A 22994-nucleotide genomic window follows, 5' to 3' on the forward strand; every position below is an offset into this window, starting at 1 on the left:
GCCACTGACTTGAGATAACAAAGGCTTTGTCCTAAGAAACATCCATCCTAAACTCCAGTTTTTGAAGATCAGACTAGAATAACTCTACAGCTATATGCATTCTTGTATTTTTGTTACAAAAGAGAAATAAGTTTCTAGGTAAAGCATATTAAAAACGAACAAACAGAAACCTTTTCAAAAGCAATATAGCTGAATCAGTTTGGAAAAAATAATCATTAGCAACTTACTTTGTCAACAGGACTTGGTAATGGAGCATGGATGACACTGAAAAGTAAAATTTAGAATTTTTATCTAATTTCCTGACAATAGAGGAAATAGAGTATGACAGTACAAGAATATCTTAAACCCCAAAGTTGACACACTTGTTTTCATATAATTAAAAGAATGTGAATTATTTTTGAATCCTTCATAAACATATAGAATTGTTAGAAAACAAGGTAATAAATACACAAACCTTTTACACATTAATGTATTTCTAAACACAAATTCAAAATCCAAAATGTATTAAATGCCCTTGCCGGATCTACTATTAATGAGGGCTATGGTGAATTCCTTAGTTATAAGAACTTCTAAACAGAAAAGAAGCACTCCTTAAATTATCCATTTAAAATTTTAGAATGTGTAAATTAAGTTCTCTTAAAATTAAATAATTCTATACAGAAAGCCTTAAAAAGCAAAGTTCTACTGTAAAGAAGGCTATAATTTGAAAATACATTCCAGTGGAGAACAACTTCAGCTAACCAAAACATTAGTACTACTCTTCTCTACCTAGCCACCTCACACACTGAAAGCTTACATGTAGTTATGATTCTAACTCAGTATATCACTTTAAAACTAAACAGTAACACAGTATTAATTGGTATTAATTGCCTTTTGGGCCTTATAAAGTACATAAGAGGCAGTACAGTGTAGCAGTTAAGCATGCAGGCTCAGAAGCTATACTGACTGGGTCCAAATTTTGGCTATACTTAGCAGGTATAAAATCTTGGGCAAGTTATCTAACCACTATAGGTCTCAGTTTCCTCATCCATAAAATGGGGATAATCATAAAACTAACCACATAGGGTTATTGTGAGTATTAAATGTGTGAATATAAGTAAAGAGCTTAAAACAGTACCTAGACATAGTAGCACTTGATCACTGCTACCACTCCTATGAGAACAGAGCCGCTAAGGAAGCCAGGGTTCCTGTCTTACAAGCACTGTAAGATACTGTAATGTGGGCTGGGAGGGTAAGTAGACGGAGCACAGAGCAAGACTGCCACCCATGGCCCCTACCAGTTGCTCCTCACTCCATATCCTAGAGGCCAATCTGGTAATGGTCTGCTTGATGGTTGATTAGGTAAAGTTCCTAGATTCAACAGGTTAATCACGTGTAAGTTGCTGACAAACTGATCTTACAGGACTTAAAAATAGGGATAACAAGTCTGATTCCATTGTAGTAACTGCAAACATCCTAAGAATATTTCAATTCAATTAGTCACAAATACACTAAGATGCTGAATAAAATGGAATATTAAGTATTAGCACCCACTTCCCTTCTGAGCTCCCAGGATATCCTGTACAGACTCCCACTGAGACCATATAATCCCCTGCTCTACTCCTTTGATTTCACGTCTGTGTTCTCAGCTCTTTGAACAAGTCACCTCTGCATCCCCAGAACCTATACAAGGCCCTAACAAATCTGGTGCCTAATGAAGGTTTAAAAAATTACATACAGCTTTAGTTTTTTTCTCTGCCTCATAAAAATGGAATAGACATTTTAAACATGTTTCTTTTTCTTGATTTTATACAAGTAATACATATTGACTAGGGAAAATGTGTGAAGTAAAGCATGAGGAAATAAATAAAAACTACCCAATGCCAGCACCCAGATATAGCCATTCTGGGTATATACCTTTTCTCTGTAGATATGCACATACAGGGAAATGAACTTGAGAAAGTATAAATAGAAGCAAATGGTATTAATGGAGGTTTTTTGTTTTTTGTTTTTCATTTTGGCTGTGCTGGGTCTTCATCACAGTGCCTGGGCTCTTTGTTGTGGCGCACGAGCTTCTCTAGTTGCGGCACGCGGGCTTAGTTGCAATATATGGGATCTTAGTTCCCTGACCAGGGATTGAACCTGGGCCCCTTGCACTGCGAGCACGGAATCTTAACCAATGGACCACCAGGGAAGTCCCAGGAGGTTTTGTTTTTGTTTTTTTTAAACCAGTTTTCTTAGTGACCCAAGCACAAAATTTTCTGTTCTCATGAAAATCTGGTTGATAAACAAAAGGCTAAATATCTAGCAAAACATTCCATAAGTGATATATATTTGTACTTTACAAAAACTATTGTGGATACAGGTGTATTTTGTTTGAATTATGGAAAAAGTTCATATGCAACAAGGAACTGTAGAAGGAAAACTTAGGGTGGTGGGATTATAGGCAATTTTTCTCTGTTATTATTTTAAAATTATTTGTGCAATAAAAATAAAAATCAAGGAAGAAAAATGAATCAGCTTTTTGCGAACAGTATACCCACTGAAGACCTTAAAAATATTAAATGCTATGTATACAATGTACCTCGAACTCTAAGCATTCTGGCATACTTAAAAGCATCTTGATTGCTAGAAAATATTAGATTACAATAAGAGAAATAGTATTCATCGTGTGCTCATTATGCACCAGGTACTACACTAAACTCTTTAAGTGTACAATCTTGCTTAATCCTCCTCATAAAATTCCTGCTCAATAGGTACTATTATTAACTTCATTTTTCAAATGAGAAAAGGGAGGCCTGATCAAGTCACAGAACAGGTGGAGTTGGGCTTTGAACCAGACTATCTACCTCTAAAGACCGTTCTGATCTTCTTCCAGCTCGAGGATTGCCTGTTCAAAATTCATCTTCTCCAGAAAGTCAACCAGATTACACACAATGAAACTGGCAGCAAAATTTTAAATGATGCTAACATTTAACCACATAAGAAAAACCAAACAAAGAGAAGGAAAAAGGGACAAAGATGAAAAGCACTGGGGAAACAAGAGGGATAGGAACACAATTCACTGATATAGACTTTGAAAAAATTCATATGCCCTATCGGATGGAAGCTGAGAACAGACATGACCCTTTATGCAGCTGCTCAAAGCTTTTGAATCCATGAAAGAAAAATCTCATTATCAAATACAAACATCCAGGTCTTTAAGAAGCCATTTGTTATTAGTTGATTAATAGTTACTCTTATTTTTAAAACCTTAACTCTTGACTAACTCATTTTAAAAGCTAAATCACATTAATGTTCCCAAAGTTAACTATATTTTTAATAATTAAACTATAATTTAGAATAGGGAATAGATTAATATTTTAAATTTAAAATGTTTTAAAATTTCTGTTTTATTCAGATATCCTGAAAGGTAAAAAAAAAAAAAAAAATTGGTAGCCTCCAACTAAAGCATAATATACAATAATTCTAATGAAAGCACTATCATAGTAATAAGAGGATCTCTCTCTGTTTCCTTTTTCCTTCTCTCTTTCCTACTCACTACTCTACTTCACCTTCAACTTACTGCTGCTCTCAACCTCCCACCCTCAGATATTTGTTTCTGCTTTTGTAGGACAGAAAATATTATGCTGGGTGTAGAAACAAGCCTCTACCATATCCAATATTCATATTTATTTACTCAGAATAAAAAATGCTTAAGTTTAAAGACTGTTTAGCTCCCTCTAACACTTCATAATAATAATCTGTGAAAAGTACAAGATCAAAATGTATTTATGCTTACATTTTAACGTTTGCATTTTATGAGCAATTTTTCCCTCTCAAGTTTGTCCTCCTCTAAGTGACCTTTCCACTGCTTCACTTAAAAAAAGAAAAAACTACAGAATTGGAAAATCCCTCCAAAAACTCCCACCAATATAGACTACTAACTGTGTCAACATCCTTAAAGTCCTTTAAGATTATGACACTGGCATTAACTTCAGAGGCAACCGTAGTTTAAGAAGTCATATATGAAATGCAGATCAAAATGAATACAATTATCACTCATCAATAACTTATATACTCCAAATATTCTAAAAAACTAATTTTCCATCAACATGTAAGTTATAAAGTTAATTTTGGAAACAAAATAACTGTGCCTCCTTACACATTATTATTTACTAGAATTGTAACTAATGTGAAAAGCAATTATACTGTAGTATATTATATTCCAAAAGTACTACATCAATTTTCTAACATTATTAGAATAATCCTGAAGTATAAACAGTATACTATCATCTAGAATATTATTAACCAATGTAATTAATACAAAAAGTTCATAGCTCTATATTATACTCACTCTGAGCGGAGCCGGGCTTCCATACCATCTGGTAGAAAAAGTTTTATTGTGGAAACAATACACCCATGGGTAACTGGTTAAAACAAACAAATAAGATGGATAAAATAATTGTATAAAAATATAAACCTTCGTACCTTTCATGTCTAAACATGTATTATATTCTTAAATATAATAACTTCCGGGAAAGAAAATAATTTTGGTGGTTTAACGACAATATTCATTCCCCTGAAGAAACTCATTCTTATCCACAATGAATCACAACTGCAAGGCAGAATCACAGATAAAATTGCTTTGAAAAGTGTCCTAACGTCCAATGCTATAGCAACAATAAACCAAAGGTCATTGGAGTATATGGAAATACAATTGAGGGTTGGGGTGGGAGTGAGAGGGAGACGCACTTTCTCCTCTATATGCTAGCATCAAAACCTAAGCACAACTAGTTCCCAGTTTAAAATTTAGCCCTTAGTCCTAAATCTCCTGTCCCCAACCTATAACTCCTATCCATACCTCACAAAACTCTAAAGTTCTGTATAATAACAGCTTGGAATATGCCATTCAATACCCCATTTTATGAGCGAGAAAACCAAGACCTCAGACAAGTGAAATTGCTTCTACAACTCTCTGCTATTAAGTATCAGAGCTGTTGGCTAGAACTCAAATCTGAAGTTCCCAGTTCAGTATTTAAAATTATGGTTTTGTTTTCTCGGTGGTTGTTTCCTCCTCCATCTCCAAACATCTTTATATAACATTACATCAGTCACTTTGTAGATAGCTTTTTTTTTTTTTTAAAGGCTTTTAATTAATTAATTTATTTATTTTTGGCTGCGTTGGGTCTTCATTGCTGCACACGGGCTTTCTCTGGTTGCAGCAAGCAGGGGCTACTCTTTGTTGCGGTGCGCGGGCTTCTGACTGTGGTGGCTTCTCTTGCTGCAGAGCACAGGCTCTAGGCTCACGGGCTTCAGTAGTTGCAACATGCAGGCTCAGTAGCTGTGGCTTGCGGGCTCTAGAGCGCAGGCTCAGTAGTTGTGGCGCACGGGCTTAGTTGCTCCGCGGCATGTGGGATCTCCCCAGAACAGGGCTCGAAGCCGTGTCCCCTGCATTGGCAGGCGGATTCTTAACCACTGTGTCACCAGGGAAGTCCTGTAGACAGCCTCTTACCATTGCTTCTTACTTCCTCCTTCATCTGAAGATTTCAAGAGACAAAACCTCTCAAAAGCAGTACTTGTACAGAGCTTCTTTTTCTTTTACAGAAAAAAATTATTTTCATAGTTTAAAAGTCGATGGTTTGGGGGACTTCCCTGGTGGCACAGTGGTTAATAATCCACCTGCCAATGCAGGGGACATGGATTGGAGCCCTGGTCCGGGGAGATCCCACATGCTGCGGAGCAGCTAGGCTCGTGCACCACAACTACTAAGTCTGCGCTCTAGAGCCCACATGCCACAACTACTGAAGCCCGCGGGCCTAGAGCCCGTGCTCCACAACAAGAGAAGCCACCGCAATGAGAAACCCGTGCACCACAACGAAGAGTAGCCCCCGCTCGCCGCAACTAGAGAAGTCCCGTGTGCAGCAACGAAGACCCAACGCAGCCAAAAATAAATACATAAATACATAAATAAATAAATTTATTTTTTTTAAAAAGTTGATTTTTTTAAATTTCTCTATTCTTCAGATATTATGTCCTTCAGGGTTCAAAGAGTTAATTCATTTAGTTTAACAAACTCTAATTAAAAGCTAATGTAGGGTGATGAAACTCTCTGCCTAACACAGCAATTACTGCCACGAATCATTGACCTTCATTTCAGGTCTCACCCTCCCGTCCTGCTACCACAGATACGCTATGCAAAACCAAGCTACCTGCATCTCCAAATTTCTTACTTTTCATAACCCCATGCCTTTTACACAAGCTGTGCTCTCTGTCGGTGATGTCCTTTATCCCCTTGCCTGCATAACCAAAGGCTATTTATCCTCCAGGGTCAGACTTCTTACTTCCTTCACTAAAGTTCAATACCTGAGCTAGGTGTCCCCAGAACCTATGTCTACTTATAACACTAAACACACTGCACTGTGAATATTTACCATTTCCACAACCATTCTCTCACCAATTAGAGTCAACTCTTTGGGGGTAGCAATGACTGTTGCTTCTCACTTTTTAAACCTGGTAATTAGCAGAGTTATCTGGTACAAAGAGGGTATTTAATAAATGAATGTCAAAGAACATGTTTGGTTAATATTTTACAGTTTCCATTACTCGGGGGAGAAGGTATCTCTTACTACGAGGACAGTAGTGTTCATCTCTACTTACAAGAAGCACCTAACTGCCTCCTTTCCCTGGCAGAAGATAGGGAAGGGATGGATTTATCCCAGCTTGATGGCTCCCCCAGAGATTTACTACAAACAGGCTACAATAAATAGAGGATCACAAAACAAGAAGACCCAGCAGTACTGATAATTTACCAATATATTTAAACTGATAATAAAGTTGTTTTTTTAAAAAAGGTACAGTGAATTACAGAAGAAAACTGTAGCGCCAGAGCTGACAGCCTACGACATGTTACATAAGGATTTCTTCTGCTCACATATATCACGCTGAAGCCCAGCAACTGGGCCAATGTATAGATTTGTGAGATGAACCAAGGGCTAATACTACCTGGGCAGTTTGAGGTTGCTGTACTATTGAAAGCAGTTAAAGATCATGTCTGACTAAGCTGACAATCTAGTCTAGTCAAACCTGCCTTTGGAAAGGTTCTTGTGACAGCATAGAAATGTTAGTAATCTTTTCAATTTGCAAAAGGCAAGTATTTAAAGCAACCTGACAAAAATGTTTCGTTCTAATACTTTTATTAATGACTCTACCTAGCAGCATTTCCTAAAATGGAGCGCTAGCAGGTATTAACAAAAAAGGATTTTGGGGTCAGAAGAGTTTGGAAAATACTTGGTTAAAAGACATTTAAAGAGTTTTTATTTATTTAAACCACAGGCTTTCTCAGAGCTTAATGGGTTTTTTGTCCATAATGAGGCTCTAAAGGTTAGATGTGTTTTCCAAACTTATTTGACCATTGAGAATCCCTGCTCCCCTTTTAGGAACACTGGAACTGGCACTATGGTATAACATATACGGTATACATGGTATTATGAAGAAACTACTTTGGAAATAGGAAGCTTTTTATTTATTTATTTATTTTTGGCTGTGTTGGGTCTTCATTTCTGTGTGAGGGCTTCCTCTAGTTGCGGCAAGTGGGGGCCACTCTTCATCGCGGTGCGCGGGCCTCTCACCATGGCGGCCTCTCTCGTTGCGGAGCACAGGCTCCAGACGCGCAGGCTCAGTAGTTGTGGCTCACGGGCTTTGTTGCTCCGCGGCATGTGGGATCTTCCCAGACCAGGGCTCGAACCCGTGTCCCCTGCATTGGCAGGCGGATTCTCAAGCACTGCGCCACCAGGGAAGCCCTAAAGCATTTTTGAAGCACTTTTAAAACAAACTTTGCTCTCGAAATTCATCCAGAAACATTATTACTGCCATACTGCCAAGATTCAAAAACAAAATTAATTGTAAAACACAATTTTAAAGTTTTTTGGGCAGGGTACGGAGGCTGCAGGAACACTGCCACGTTAAATGTACACATGTATTGTAAGCTAAATGCAAATTTCAGAAACGTTAAAACATGAAAAACATGTGTTGAGGAAAAACAAGGTATCTGCAGAGAAAAATCTGCAATTACCTGCTGTATTTACGGCACTTTATTAAAAATCAGAATTAAGACTATACAACCTGACTGCCATTTAAATGAGTTCTTTCTCTATTACCTTATACAGATTATTTATTTTGCTTTTGAGTTAATATATTTACTTTATGATATACAGTCAGCCTTTTCTATTACCTCTTTACACATACACCACTTAAAGAACCAATGTTCACTGTGATAAGTTTAAAAACTGTTTAAGACACTTGACTGGGAGACTGAAACTACTAGTATGTTGGAGTCTGGTTCTGTCTCCTTCCCTGCACTGAGTAGGAAGGTCAATACTACAATCTACTTGAGTAGGTTGAAGGGTCTCTTGAGATGACCAGCAGTAACGGGAAGTAAAACTCCAGAAACATTAAAAAGAAAACAAGACCCAAATGAGAGGTTTGAACATTTCCAGGATGGGAAATTATTCATCTGATTGCCTTTTTAAAAAGTAATTAATTAATTAATTTATTTTTGGCTGCTTTGGGTCTCCGTTGCTGTGCACGGGCTTTTTCTAGCTGCGGAGAGCGGGGGCTACTCCTCGTTGCAGTGTGCGGGCTTCTCATTGCGGTGGCTTCTCTTGTTGCGGAGCACGGGCTCTAGGCGCATGGGCTTCAGAAGTTGTGGCTCGCGGGCTCTAGAGCGCAGGCTCAGTAGTTGCGGTGCACGGGCTTAGGTGATCCGAGGCATGTGGCATCTTCCCAGACTGGGGCTCGAACGCTTGTCTCCTGCATTGGCAGGTGGATTCTTAACAACTTTGCCACCAGGGAAGTCCCTCTAATTGCCTTTTGACTGCAATCTAAGATGAAAGTTACCAAACCTTCATTCTGGTATTTTTTGCTACATAAAGCTTCTGATTCTAAGACTGTTTTTTTGTTTTAAGGTTAGAAAAGAGACAGGGCAAGTTAGCTGGATAGACAAGTACTCTTCAAATTAAGAAAAAAAATTTTTTTAACTTGAAGTATAGTCGATTTACCATGTTCTGTTAGTTTCTGGTATACAGCGAAGTGATTCAGTTATACAAATACATACATATTCTTTTTCATATTCTTTTCCATTATGATTTATTATAGGATATTGAATATAGTTCCCTGTGCTATATAGTAGGACTTTGTTGTCCATTTTATGTATAGTAGTCTGTATCTGCTAATCCCAAACTCCTAATTTATCCCTCCCCCACCCCCTTTCCCCTTTGGTAACCATAAGTCTTTTTTCTATGTGAGTCTGTTTCTGTTTTGTAAATAAATTCATTTGTGTCATATTTTAGATTCCCACATACAAGTGATATCATATGATATTTGTCTTCCTCTATCTGACTAACTTCACTTAGTATGATAATCTCTAGTCCATCCATGTTACTGCAAATGGCATGATTTCATTCTTTTTTATGGCTGAGTAGCATTCCATTGTGTATATATACTACATCTTCTTTATTCATTCATCTATCGATGGACATTTACGTTGCTTCCATGTCTTGGCTACTGTAAACAGTGCTATGATGAACACTGGGGTGCATGTATCTTTTCAAATTATGGGTTTTCTGGAGTTTTCTCCAGATACGTGCCCAGGAGTGGGACTGCTAGATCCATATGGCAACTCTTTTTTTAAGGAACCTCCATACTGTTTTTCCATAGTACCTGCACCAATTTATATTCCCAACAACAGTGTAGGAGGGTTCCGTTTTCTCCATACCCTCTCCAGCATTTGTTACATGTAGGCTTTTTAATGATGGCCATTCTGACCAGTGTGAGGTGGTACCTCACTGCTGGTTTTGATTTGCATTTCTCTAATAATTTGCAATGCTGAGCAGCTTTTCATGTGCCCCTTGGCCATCTGTATGTGTTCTTTGAAGAAATGTGTATTTAGGTCTTCTACCCATTGTTTGATTGGGTTGTTTTTTTGTTACTGAGTTGTATGAACTGTTTGTATATTTTGGAAATTAAGCCCTTGTCGGTGGCATCGTTTGTAAATATTTTCTCCCAGTCTGTAGGTGGTCTCTTCATTTTCTTTATGGTTTCCTTTGCTGTGCAAAAGCTTATAAGTTTGATTAGGTCCCATTTGTTTATTTTTGCTTTTGCTATTGCCTTAGGAGACTGACCTAAGAAAACGATGGTACGATTTATGTCAGAGAATGTTTTGCCTATGTTCTCTTCTAGGAGTTTTATGGTGTCACGTCTTATATTTAAATCTTCAAGCCATTTTGAGTTTATTTTTGTGTATGGTGTGAGGGTGTGTTCTAACTTCATTATTTACATGTGGCTGTCCAGCTTTCCCAGTACCACTTGCTGAAGAGACTGTCTTAGAAAAACTTTTTTTGAATTGATATTCTATCATCCTGTCTTCATTTGTGAGCTGGAGTTCAGTGATTAAAAAAAACATTTTCTTCAACTACTTGTTTATCTCAGGTATAATTCCTACAGGAAAGGTAACACAAATGCTTTATTCTTCTCTTTATCTACCTGTTTTCAGAATGAGAAATGGGTTTCCTAAGTTCTTCCAGAGGTGATCAAATCTTTTTTTCTTTTTTAGTATCATTGAAACTTTATGGATTTAAACATATTTGATATATTTCAATCCACTGCTCTTATTATTGTTTGATGCTCAAATTGTCTAATCTTTAATCAGTCAAAATTCCACGTTAATTCCTGAGTTCTTCTAACAGAACCTCAGCAGTCTTAGATAACTCCATTGCTTCCTGATATAACAAAAATCTTATAAATTCAATTTATACATTTCCTGCCCTAGATTCAGAGTCAGCTATTTCCCAGAGAAGTCCTGTTTCGACCTATTTATTTGATGGGAGGAATCCTTTCTCTAGGTATGTGGATTAATTTGCTACTTTATTTATCTTGGAGTGATATTGCTTGTTGGTTTATCTTTTGACTTGGTTGGTTCTTTGGCTTTACCTGTTGGCTCAATATTCACTGAAAACATGCTGGCTACAAAGGAGCATGCTGGGAATGACAGGAAAAACCAAGAGGACTACAACCAGGTCCTTGTCCTTGAGATTTCAATTCAGTTTGTAGACAGAACTAGAAATATCTAACATAACAACAAAGGGGGAAAAATGCTATAAAGCACTGTGGGAACTTGAAATGGACAAGGGCAGGGGCATTTATGAAGAGGGTAAAGAAAAAAAAAAAGAATAGGATTTCAAAAGCTATAAATGGAAGGAAAGGCAGAGAGAGTGGCACGAGCAAAGAAAAAGAAAACGAGAAGGATGTGAGAGAGTTGCACATCTAATGAGGGCAGCTGGAGGAGACTGGAGGGAAGAGGTAAAGAATATATTTCAAGGCCCTTTAGGTGCCAGTAGTTAACATGTATAGGTGCTAAGCACATTATACATGCTAACTACTTATGACAAACCACATAAATAGTTATTTTTTTGTTCTATTTTTACAGATGAGGCAACTAAAGTCAAAGAAGCTAAACTTGCTTGAGATCCCATTTTGGCAAATGGCAGCGCTAGTATTCAAAAACAGTTTCTTCTCCCTCTTGCCTCTAAATAACGTTGCTTAACATATATTAAGGGAAGTAATGGGAAATAAAATCAAAAGGTTGAATTGAGTCCACATTTTTGAGGGCCTCAAGTGTACAGGTAAGCATTTCAGACTTTATTCTACAGTATGACACAGTTACTTAAGGCTTCTAAAAGCAGGAGAATGACATGAATAAAGCTGTAATAGAAGAATATTCTGGAGGCACTGGGTTGGCAAAATATGGTGGCCAGAAGTGGAGAGCTACTGTAACATTCTAGGTTGGCATCTGGAAAAACAAGTAGTAGCAGGGAAGGGAGGCAAATGGTGTAGGTGACAACTGCTAAAGGTAAAGAAGAGACAGGATTCAGAAAAGTTACCAATATTCTGAGCTAGAGTGTTTACAGAATGATGGAGCAATAAATGAAACTGGGAAGTTAGTGGATTGCTCTAGTTTGAAGGTGGAAATTAGGCTTTGTACAGAGTAATTATAAGGTGAAAGTAGGACACTCAAGAGGAAACAACCAAGCAAGCAGCTGGAAATACAGGTACAGAGCCAGGAAGCATGTATTCACAGCAGACAACATGAGAAGGGAAATTTGGGACTTGAGGATAAGGGAAAGCACATAAAACCGTTGCCAGAAACTTAACAGAGCAGAGTTCTTAAACCTAGTTGTCCAAAAGAACAACCCAAGGCTTTTTAAAAATAGGTATGCCTAAATAGACGGAACCTACCTCAACATAATAAAGGCCATATATGACAAACCCACAGCCAACATCGTTCTCAATGGTGAAAAACTGAAACCATTTCCTCAAAGAACAGGAACAAGACAAGGTTGCCCACTCTCACCACTATTATTCAACATAGTTTTGGAAGTTTTAGCCACACCAATCAAAGAAGAAAAAGAAATAAAAGGAATCCAAATCGGAAAAGAAGAAGTAAAACTGTCACTGCTTGCAGATGACATGATACTATACATAGAGATGCTAAAGATGCTACCAGAAAACTACTAGAGCTAATAAATGACTCTGGTAAAGTAGCAGGATACAAAATCAATGCACAGAAATCTCTTGCATTCCTATACACGAACGATGAAAAATCTGAAAGAGAAATTAAAGAAACACTCCCATTTACCACTGCAACAAAGAGAAGAAAATACCTAGGAATAAACCTACCTAAGGAGACAAAAGACCTGTATGCAGAAAACTATAAGACACTGATGAAAGAAATTAAAGATGATACAAACAGATGGAGAGATATACCATGTTCTTGGATTAGAAGAATCAACATTGTGAAAATGATTATACTACCCAAAGCAATCTACAGATTCAATGTAATCCCTACCAAACTACCAATGGCATTTTTCACAGAACTAGAACAGGGATTCCCTGGTGGCGCAGTGGTTAAAAATCTGCCTGTCAGTGCAGGGGACATGGGTTTGAGCCCTGGTCCGGAAAGATGCCCACATGCCGTGGAGCAACTAAGCCCATGCGCCACAACTACTGAGCCTGTGCTGTAGAGCCCACAAGCCACAACTACTGAGCCTGCATGCCACAACTACTGAAGCCCACACGCCTACAGTCTGTGCTCAGCAACAAGAGAAGCCACCGCAATGAGAAGCCCGTGCACTGCAACGAAGAGTAGCCCCCGCTCGCCGCAACTAGAGAGAGAAAGCCTGCGTGCAGCAATGAAGACCCAACACAGCCAAAAATTTAAAAATAAATAAACAAATAAAGAACTAGAAAAAAAAATTCACAATTTGTATGGAAACACAAAAGACCCTGAATAGCCAAAGCAATCTTGAGAAAGAAAAATAGAGCTGGAGGAATCAGGCTCTCTGACTTCAGACTATATTACAAAGCTACAGTAATCAAGACAGTATGGTACTGGCACAAAAACAGAAATATAGATCAATGGAACAGGATAGAAAGCCCAGAGATAAACCCACGCACATATGGTCACCTTATCTTTGAAAAAGGAGACAAGAATATACAATGGAGAAAAGACAGCCTCTTCAATAAGTGGTGCTGGGAAAACTGGACAGCTACATGTAAAAGAATGAAATTAGAACACTCCCTAATGCCATACACAAAAATAAACTCAAAATGGATTAAAGACCTAAATGTAAGGTCAGACACTATAAAACAGAGGAAAACAGAGGCAGAACACTCTATGACATAAATCACAGCAAGATCCTTTTTGACCCACCTCCTAGAGAAATGGAAATAAAAACAAAAATAGGACTTCCCTGGTGGCGCAGTGGTTAAGAATCCACCTGCCAATGCAGGGGACATGGGTTTGAGCCCTGGTCCAGGAAGATCCCACATGCCGTGAAGCAACTAAGCCCATGCGCCACAACTACTGAGCCTGCACTCTAGATCCCGCAAGCCACAACTACTGAGCCCTGATGTCACAACTACTGAAGCCCGCACACCTAGAGCCCATGCTCTGCAACAAGAGAAGCCACCTCAATGAGAAGCCCGCGCACCACAACAGTAGCCCCCGCTCACCACAACTAGAGAAAGCCCACGTGCAGCAACAAAGACCCAACGCAGCCAAAATTAAATAAATAAATAAATTTGTATATGTATAAAAAAATAAAATAAAAACAAAAATAAACAAATGGGACGTCATGAAACGTAAAAGCTTTTGCACAGCAAAGGAAACCATAAACAAGAACAAAAGACAAGCCTCAGAATGGGAGAAAATATTTGCAAACTGACAAAGATTAACCTCCAAAATCAACAAGCAGCTCATGCAGCTCAATATCAAAAAAAACAAACAACCCAGTCCAAAAATGGGCAGAAGACCTAAATAGACATTTCTCCAAAGAAGATACAGATTGCCAACAAACACATGAGAGGATGCTCAACATCACTAGTCATTAGAGAAATGCAAATCAAAACTACAGTGAGGTATCACCTCACACTGGTCAGAATGGCCATCATCAAAAAATCTACAAACAACAAATGCTGGAGAGGGTGTGGAGAAAAGGGAACCCTCTTGCACTGCTGGTGGGAATGTAAATTGATACAGCCACTATGGAGAACAGTATAGAGGTTCCTTAAAAAACTAAAAATAGGGGGCTTCCCTGGTGGCGCAGTGGTTGAGAATCTGCCTGCCAATGCAGGGGACACGGGTTCGAGCCCTGGTCTGGGAAGATCCCACATGTCGCGGAGCAACTAGGCCCGTGAGCCACAATTACTGAGCCTGCGTGTCTGGAGCCTGTGCTCCGCAACAAGAGAGGCCGCGATAATGAGAGGCCCGCACACCGCGATGAAGAGTGGCCCCCACTTGCCGCAACTAGAGAAAGCCCTTGCACAGAAACGAAGACCCAACACAGCCAAAAATAAATAAATAAAATAAAATAAAAAATTAAAAAAAAAACAAACACTAAAAATAGAACTACCACATGACTCAGCAATCCCACTACTGGGCATATACCCCGAGAAAACCATAATTCAAAAAGAGTCATGTACCACAATGTTCACTGCAGCACTATTTACAATAGCCAGGACATGGAAGCAACCTAAGTGTCCATCGACCGATGAATAGGTAAAGAAGACGTGGCACATATATACAATGGAATATTACTCGGCTATAAAAAGAAACAAAATTGAGTTATTTGTAGTGAGGTGGATGGACCTAGAGTCTGTCATACAGAGTGAAGGAAGTCAGAAAGAGAAAAACAAATACCGTATGCTAACACATATATATGGAATCTAAAAAAAAAAAAAAGAAAGGTTCTGATGAACCTAGGGGCAGGACAGAAAAAAAGACGCAGATGTAGAGAATGGACTTGAGGACACGGGGAGGGGGAAGGGCAAGCTGGGACGAAGTGAGAGGGTAGCATTGACATATATACACTACCAAATGTAAAACCGATAGCTAGTGGGAAGCAGCCACATAGCACAGGGAGATCAGCTCAGTGCTTTGTGACTACCTAGAGGGGTGGGATAGGGAGGGTGGGAGGGAGACACAAGAAGGAGGGGATACGGGGATATATGTATACATATAGCTGACTCACGTTGTTATACAGCAGAAACTACCACAACATTGTGAAGCAATTATACTCCAATAAAGATGTTAATAAATAAATAAATAAATAAATAAATAAATACAAAGGGAAACAAACAACAACAAAAAAATAGGTATGCCTAGGTCCCACACCTAACAAGTCTCCTTCTTAGGGCTGAAGGGTGGGATACACACATGTGTAGTTTTACAAAGCTCTGCAGGTAATTCTGGTGCATATCCTGGGTTGAGAAGCCATCTTTTAAATGAACAAAAGAAGACTGCCATGCCATCAGACAGATTCTCTCAGTCAATCTGGCAAATCTGGCACATTCTGTGGTGAATCAGCTTTGTGATTTCTGCTAGTAGCAGGAAAGTGGAAGTATGTAAAGCTTATGGTGAAAGTTTCCAAGAGCTAGAAATAAGCAAAACAGCATGGCCAAAAATCACGGAGTAGTCAAGGAGTTGGTGAGAGTACCTCTGAAATGCCAATGATGGGTTCCAAAGGACAGATGGGTAAAGAAGCCTGGGGCTGAAGCTACTGAGAAAGATGGGCAAACTTGATGGTAAAAAAAGATGGTGCAAATGATTGGCAAGGGTTTCAGTAATAATTAAAGCACCTGACCCTGAGCTAAGCACTTTATGTTCACCCTTTCAGTGTTCACATTGAACTGTGAACTGTGAACATTCAACTGTGCCACAATGTGAACACTCAATATTATACCACAAACCTTGAGATAGTAGTATCATGAGTCCCATTTCACAAGATGAGGAAATTAAAGCTGAGACAGGTTAAGGAGAGGTAACGGAGTCACAGCAGAATAAAAAGGGCAGTGGGTAACAAGAAGGTTGCCAATACCCAATCCTCATATAAGCCTCCAGATTAGGAGGAAGGTTGTCAAAATCTTAGTTGAGATGAGGTGGTAGAAAGAACTTTTGTAAAATGGCAGATAAAGATTTATGAGACGTTTGAAAATTTATTCAACCAGTACGTGCCAGGTTAAGTGTGGAGAGTCTACAATGAAGACAGACACGCTGCCTGTTCTTGAACAGCTTACAGGTTAGTGAGGGAGGCAACCATACAAAGGGGATAAGTACAGTGTGCAACAGGGACATGGAAGGGCATTTTGTTCAGCCTAGAAAGGTTTCTAGGTGAAGGAAAGATCATGTGCAAGGGCTTGAAGGCCAGAAGGGGCAAGATCTACTGCGGGGAGTAAAAGCAATTCAGTGCAGTTGTAGCAGAAAGCAAAAGGAAGATACCATTTGCCTTACTCATAACAGGCCCTTTGTTCATAGAGGCTTAACCTAGCAACAGAGTGGGTAAAGTGGGACCTGGACTGATCAGCTAATTGGAGTTATATGTGAAGTTTATAGAACTAAATGGTCCCAAGATTTGCAACAGAGGGTTACTGTAATGTATGACCCAGAAAACTCATGCCATCTGAGCAGTTTGTGGGTTTGTGAACAGAGCAGTGGCCAGCAATCGGGTTGTTAAGGCTCCCATTCCAGGAGGATCTGATAGGTTGGCTTTCTCTCTTTCTCCCTTCCGTTTTCTTTTTCTTTCTTTTTTTTAAAAAGTCTGTTAGAATGTCATCCTATTTGTTTGCAATAACATTTTATATCTATAGGGCAGGGTATTACTAAAGTGCTGACCAGTGAGTCTTTTCCCTGAAGCCACACTGTGTGGAAAGCCAAACATCAAAATCAGCTTGTTTTGGAGAGCTTGGAAAAGAAGACACACTAATATGAACTGATATGTTCAATGACCTCAGACTCATCACATTTTTAACAAAAATCCTGATTTATATATACATACACACACAAATATAAAAACACTTTTATATATTATATATATATATATTTTTAATTTCCTTTTACACATACATTATTTTATACAAATACATAAATGTCATATATCCTAGAGGGGTTTTATTTCCGTTTTGCTAGTCTTGCCCTTTTTAATTTGGCTCCCACTTCTCCTTTACTCCTCCTCTCCAATCATACTCCAGGAAGACTCACATTAATGACTAGTATGTATGCATTCTTCCATGTTTTCCCCCCATGTTCATAAAATCATACACAAACACATGCATATAAATGTACATTTATAGGGATTGATGAGACTTTTTAAAAATAATGAAATTACTAAAAGTAATCCTTTCCTCACTCAACATCTTACAGAATTCCCTACAATTCATATAATACTAATGTATTCTTTTTAATACCTGCATGAAGGGCAATTTAAAAATTATCCTTCCATTGTTTTTTGTACTATGCACACTGATGCAAAAAAATCCTTTCATAGATCCCCACAAACTAGTTTTTATCATTTCAAGTGTCTAATTTGATATCTTTATTATAAATGTATTCAAAAGCACTATAGAGCATCTGTCTCCTAGAGTAATGGAAATATAAACAAAAATAAACAAATTGGGCCTAATTAAATTTATAAGCTTTTGCACAGCAAAGGAAACCATAAACAAAATGAAAAGACAACCTACAGACTGGGAGAAAATATTTGCTAATGATGCTACCAACAAGGGCTTAATTTCCAAAATATACAAACAGCTCATACAATTCAGTAACAGAAAAAAAAACCAACCCAATCAAAAAAATGGGCCCAAGACCTAAACAGACATTTCTCCAAAGAAGACATACAGATGGCCAATAGGCACATGAAAAGATGCTCAACATCACTAATTATTAGAGAAGTGCAAATCAAAACTACAATGAGATACCACCTCCCATGGGTCAGAATGGTCATCATTATAAAGTCTACAAATAATAATTGGTGGAGAGGGTGTAGAGAAAAGGGAGCCCTCCTATACTGTTGGTGGGAATGTAAATTGGTGCAGCTACTATGGAGAACAGTATGGAGGTTCCTTAAAAAACTAAAAATGGAGTTACCATATGACCCTGCAATCCTACTCCTGAGCATGTATCCAGAGAAAACCATAAATCAAAAAGATACATGCACCCCAATGTTCATAGCAGCACTATTTACAACAGCCAACACATGGAAGCAACCTAAATGTCCACAGACAGATAGACATAGACAGATGAATGGATAAAGAAGATGTGGTTTATATACAAGATGGAATACTACTCAGCCATAAAAAGGAATGAAATCATGCTATTTGCAGTAACATGGATGGACCTAGAGATTATTATACTAAGTGCAGTAAGTCAGATAGAGAAAGACAAATATCATATGGTATCACTTATATGTGGAATCTTAAAAAATGATGTAAATGAACTTATTTACAAAACAAAAACAGACTCACAGACATAGTTTCATTTCTGAATTTAATTTATTAATATCCTAATCAGGATTTTTTATCTATTGTCACAAATGAAATTAGTTACAATTTTCTTCTTTGTACTTTATCTGTATCAGAATTTGGCACTATGACAGGCTGCTGGCTTCTTCAAAGGATTCTGAGAGCTTCCCACCTTCACCTATGTTGGAGTATTTAAACAACATTGGATTTATCTGTTTTTTATTAAGACCTAATTCGGCTGTGAATGCCCATTTCTGGTCAATCTTTAATAACTTTTTTTAGTCTCTTTTAAAGAAATCAACTTAAAAGTTTCCTACATCTTGGGATAATTTTGCCAGGAAAACATTAATTTATTCTAGTTTTTTTTTTTTTTTTCTTTGCCATAGTTTGGCATGTAACAGTCTCTAATAAGTCTTTTGGTATATCCCATATTTGTGTTTATATCTCCTTTCTCATTCCTTACATTTTTTTTTCACCTAATAAAGGAATCAAGGCTTATTAATTACCTATTTTACTGTTTTGTTTTAAAGATCCAGCCTTTGGGTTTGTTTAATCCCTTCCAGAGTTTTTTGTTCATTTCATTAATTTCTGCTTTTTTATTTCTTCTTCCCAACTTCTTTTTCTTGTTGTTCTTTTTCTAATTTCTTCTAAGTGCCAAGTTCCTTCATTGTTTGTCTTTCTTCTTTAATACGGAAAATATTTAAGATTATAAATTTTTATCTGAGTAAAGGATTTACTGTATTTTGGTATGAAAGTCTCCTTTCCTTTCCACATAGTTTGAAATTCCCTTTTTGATGTCTTCTTTGATCCAGAGGTTATCCAGTAGTGTTGTACAATTTCAGTAGGATTTTCCAAGTGATATAAAGCTTATCATAATACTGTTTAGCATAGAGCATCTTTTTTTTATTTTTTAAAGCATATGCTTAAACAGTAATACTCAACTCGTGACACAGCTGTATCCCAAGAGGCCATGCATAATATAAGTCAACTTTTTGAAGGCAATAAATACCAAAAGAAACAACATTTTAAATGATGAAGAAATTTTTCTTTACTTCCCTTACAGTTGGCATAAAAGATAAATTTTCAAAGAAGCCTGCAAGAATCTATGTTGTCAAAATAATATTGTACTAATAGTAACCCTGAATCTCAGAGTTGCCCTCTTAGCTTTCTACAGCATTTTCTAAAGTGGCCCCCACAGCTAGGTGGGGAAGAAGAGTGGGAAGGAGTTTGGAACTTACCTACATTTTATAACAGTCACCCCCTTGGAGATCTGCATATATGTTAGCATGTTATAAGGTCGGAGAAGTCCTGACTATCTTTGGTTAACTAAGCATTCCTAAATGTATTTGATTACTTCATCCTTCTATCAATTAACACCTTTTAATTCTCTTTGAGAAATGCAAGCCAAGAAAATAGATATTCCTTGGAGAGAAAGATGGTGTAATCAAATTCTGTCTTCTCTGTGGGCTCCTCACAGCTGGGGTTCAGTAAATGTTTGCTGAATGACTTGCTAGCAGAGGAGGTGTGATGTGGCAACAGCAGATATCAGAGTGTCCACTGCAGCTGTTCTCAGTATGTTTATACATAAGTTGAGTTCTCTTAGTAAGGAGCACTCAATATTTTGCATCAAAATACAAACTTTCCGTTCTATTTTAAATTGTAAATGAAAATTCCTAAGACGTTGGCCCTACACACATCCAAATTTCAAAACCTAACACCTTAAAAAAACAAACAAGCAAACAAACAAAAAACCTAACACTCTGAGGAGGCCAACAAAACCCAGCAAAAATAATACTGCAGTTGCAGTATGTAAACGTATATGCACGTGTACACACACACACTATCATCACCAGCACCCCCTGGATTCCCATATCTACTGTGCAAAATGCCAGAGACTAATGACTTAGGGTATTACCAGATCAGAGTGTGCTCAGAGAAACAAAAGGAGAAACTTGCCAATCGGTTCCACTGTCTATACTGAACTGCGACAGTGGGACTGCATAGTTTTGGTTCCTACTTATTTAGTTTTATGATTCAGTCATATAATTTCATGGTCATAAAGTAAACAGTGAACTAGGTAGGGCCAAAAAGCCTCAGAATTGTAAAATTAATCTAAATTTATTTAGCTAGAGAAATCCTAGTTTCAAAAACTTGAGACATGAAATTTTATATTCGTGGTAGCTGCCTACAGAATTCTGATTTTGTTTGGGGCAACAATGAAGACACAACCAAAAGGGATAAATCATAATTGTTCTATGCCAGTCACGGATCTCCTGCTCCCCTTTGCCAAGTAACTTCCTTCCCAGGCTCCTTTGTAGCTACAGTTAAAGGTATGTATGTGACCTACCCATGCAGCCAGTGAGACAAAAGAAAGAATCTGCTGGAAGGAGTCTATGAAAGATTGTTCTTTCAAACATGAAAAGAGAGTCACACAAAAAGGCATTTTGCCCCCACCTTATCTTTTTTGCCTAGGACACTGGTGTGAGGAACATAAAGCCTGGGGCTGCAGCCATCACCCTTAGACCATGAGGCAACAAGCAAAAGCGTAAAAAACCAACATGTAAGGGATAACAGAATGGGAGGACCCTGGATAAGTAAGACCCTGGATTCCTGATAACGTCACTGAGCCAAGTGAACAAAGTTGGGACCTACCTACCTCCAGGCTTGTTAATAAGTTAACAAGAAATATCCTTATGGTTTAAGCTCCTATTGGTTGAGTACAGCATCACCACAGCCAACTGTTTCCTAACTGACACAGTAGTGCCCTGTGTTTTCATACTGTGATAAAGATTATAAAGTATTTAACATTTTAGAATTTAAAATTTTAGAAAAACAATAGGGAAAGTGAGAGACTCAACTTTTCACTGCATAAAATGTTGTACTTAAACTGCTTCTGCAAGCATGAAATGTTTTGTAACATTAAACAATAGAATAAAAAATTAAACAAACAAGACAAATAATAGGAAAAATCGATCCATACCCGTACCTTTCCGTGTGTTCTCCGTCACATCTACCCCAAACTGGATAATGTCACCGGAAAGAATTTCACATGGTGGACTTTCTTCAGAGCCTCGACTCAATCTCTGACTATTTATAAAGGTACCATTACTACTTTTAGTGTCTTGGAGATAAAACTGCAAAAATAAAATTTAAAAAAAGAGCCAAAGATTAGTAGTAATAATTCCAAACTTACTTTTTAAAAAAAGTATCAATACTTCCAACTTTGCAAACTACTGCAGGTAGATTTTTTTCCCCTATCAATTCAAACCGCTTATTTTAGCTAAGATTCTCCTTCATTACACATGAAATTAGAACCCTGAAACTGGGTGATTTAAAATCCAGCTGGACAAAATGGTATATCACTTCAGAAAACAGTTTACAAGGTCCTCAAAGTGTTAAACAAAAAGTTAGCATATGACCCTGCAAGTCTACTCTGAGGTATATACTGAAGAGAACTGAAAACATATGTCTTCACTAAAACCTGTACACGAATGTTCATAGCAGCATTATTCCTTATAGCCAAAAAATGGAAACAACCCCAATGCCCATCAACTGATGAACGGGTTAACAAAACATAGTATATCCACATGAATTATATTATTTTGCAATAAAAAGGAATGAAGTACTGATTCAAGCTATAACATGGATGAACTTTTAAAACCTTATGCTAAGTAAAAGAAGTCAGTCACACAAGACATATATTATGTAATTCCATTTATATGAGATATCCAGAATAAGCAAATGCATAGAGATAAAAAGCACATTAGTGGTTGCAAGGGGCTGAGGTGCTGGGGCCGAGGGTGGGATGGGGTGGGGTGAATAACTGCTAATGGGTATAAGATTTCTTTTTGGGGTGATTAGAAGGTTCTAAAATTAGATAGTGGTGATGGTTGCATAACTCTGTGAATATACTAAAAACCAATGAATCGTTCATTTTAAAAGACTGAATTTTATGGTATATAAATTATATCTCAATAAAGCTGTTATTTTCTTTTTTTTAAGCCAGCTACACAAAACTCTAATTTTATCTTTCCATCTCACTCTGACTTTGTAACTTTGCTCCTAGGATTTCTGGGTTAAGTCAAAGGAAGTGCTGTTTATTCCACAGGCAAGGACAATTGGTATTAGGTAACACCTATATTAATTGCTATCAGTTAACTAACATACGTGGTATCAGGCCC

General features: G+C 37.7%; 1 protein-coding gene across 38 annotated transcripts in view; it reads right to left on the bottom strand.

Annotated features, from left to right (window-relative positions):
• Positions 1-22994, bottom strand: part of SLMAP (sarcolemma associated protein) — a 149499-nt gene that overhangs the window by 65741 nt on the left and 60764 nt on the right. For 23 of the 38 annotated variants that reach the window (XM_068557005.1, XM_068556999.1, XM_068556994.1 and 20 more), the window contains exons 2-4: positions 21794-21947; positions 4316-4388; positions 228-264 (exon numbers count right to left, since the gene is read on the bottom strand). In XM_068557005.1, coding sequence (XP_068413106.1) covers positions 228-264; positions 4316-4388; positions 21794-21947 — 264 coding nt within the window. The remainder of the gene's footprint in view (positions 1-227; positions 265-4315; positions 4389-21793; positions 21948-22994) is intronic. The other 15 variants (XM_068557019.1, XM_068557013.1, XM_068557017.1 and 12 more) reach the window with 1 other exon arrangement.

This window comes from Eschrichtius robustus, chromosome 12, assembly GCF_028021215.1.
Source record: "Eschrichtius robustus isolate mEscRob2 chromosome 12, mEscRob2.pri, whole genome shotgun sequence".
NCBI classification, from domain to species: domain Eukaryota; kingdom Metazoa; phylum Chordata; class Mammalia; order Artiodactyla; family Eschrichtiidae; genus Eschrichtius; species Eschrichtius robustus.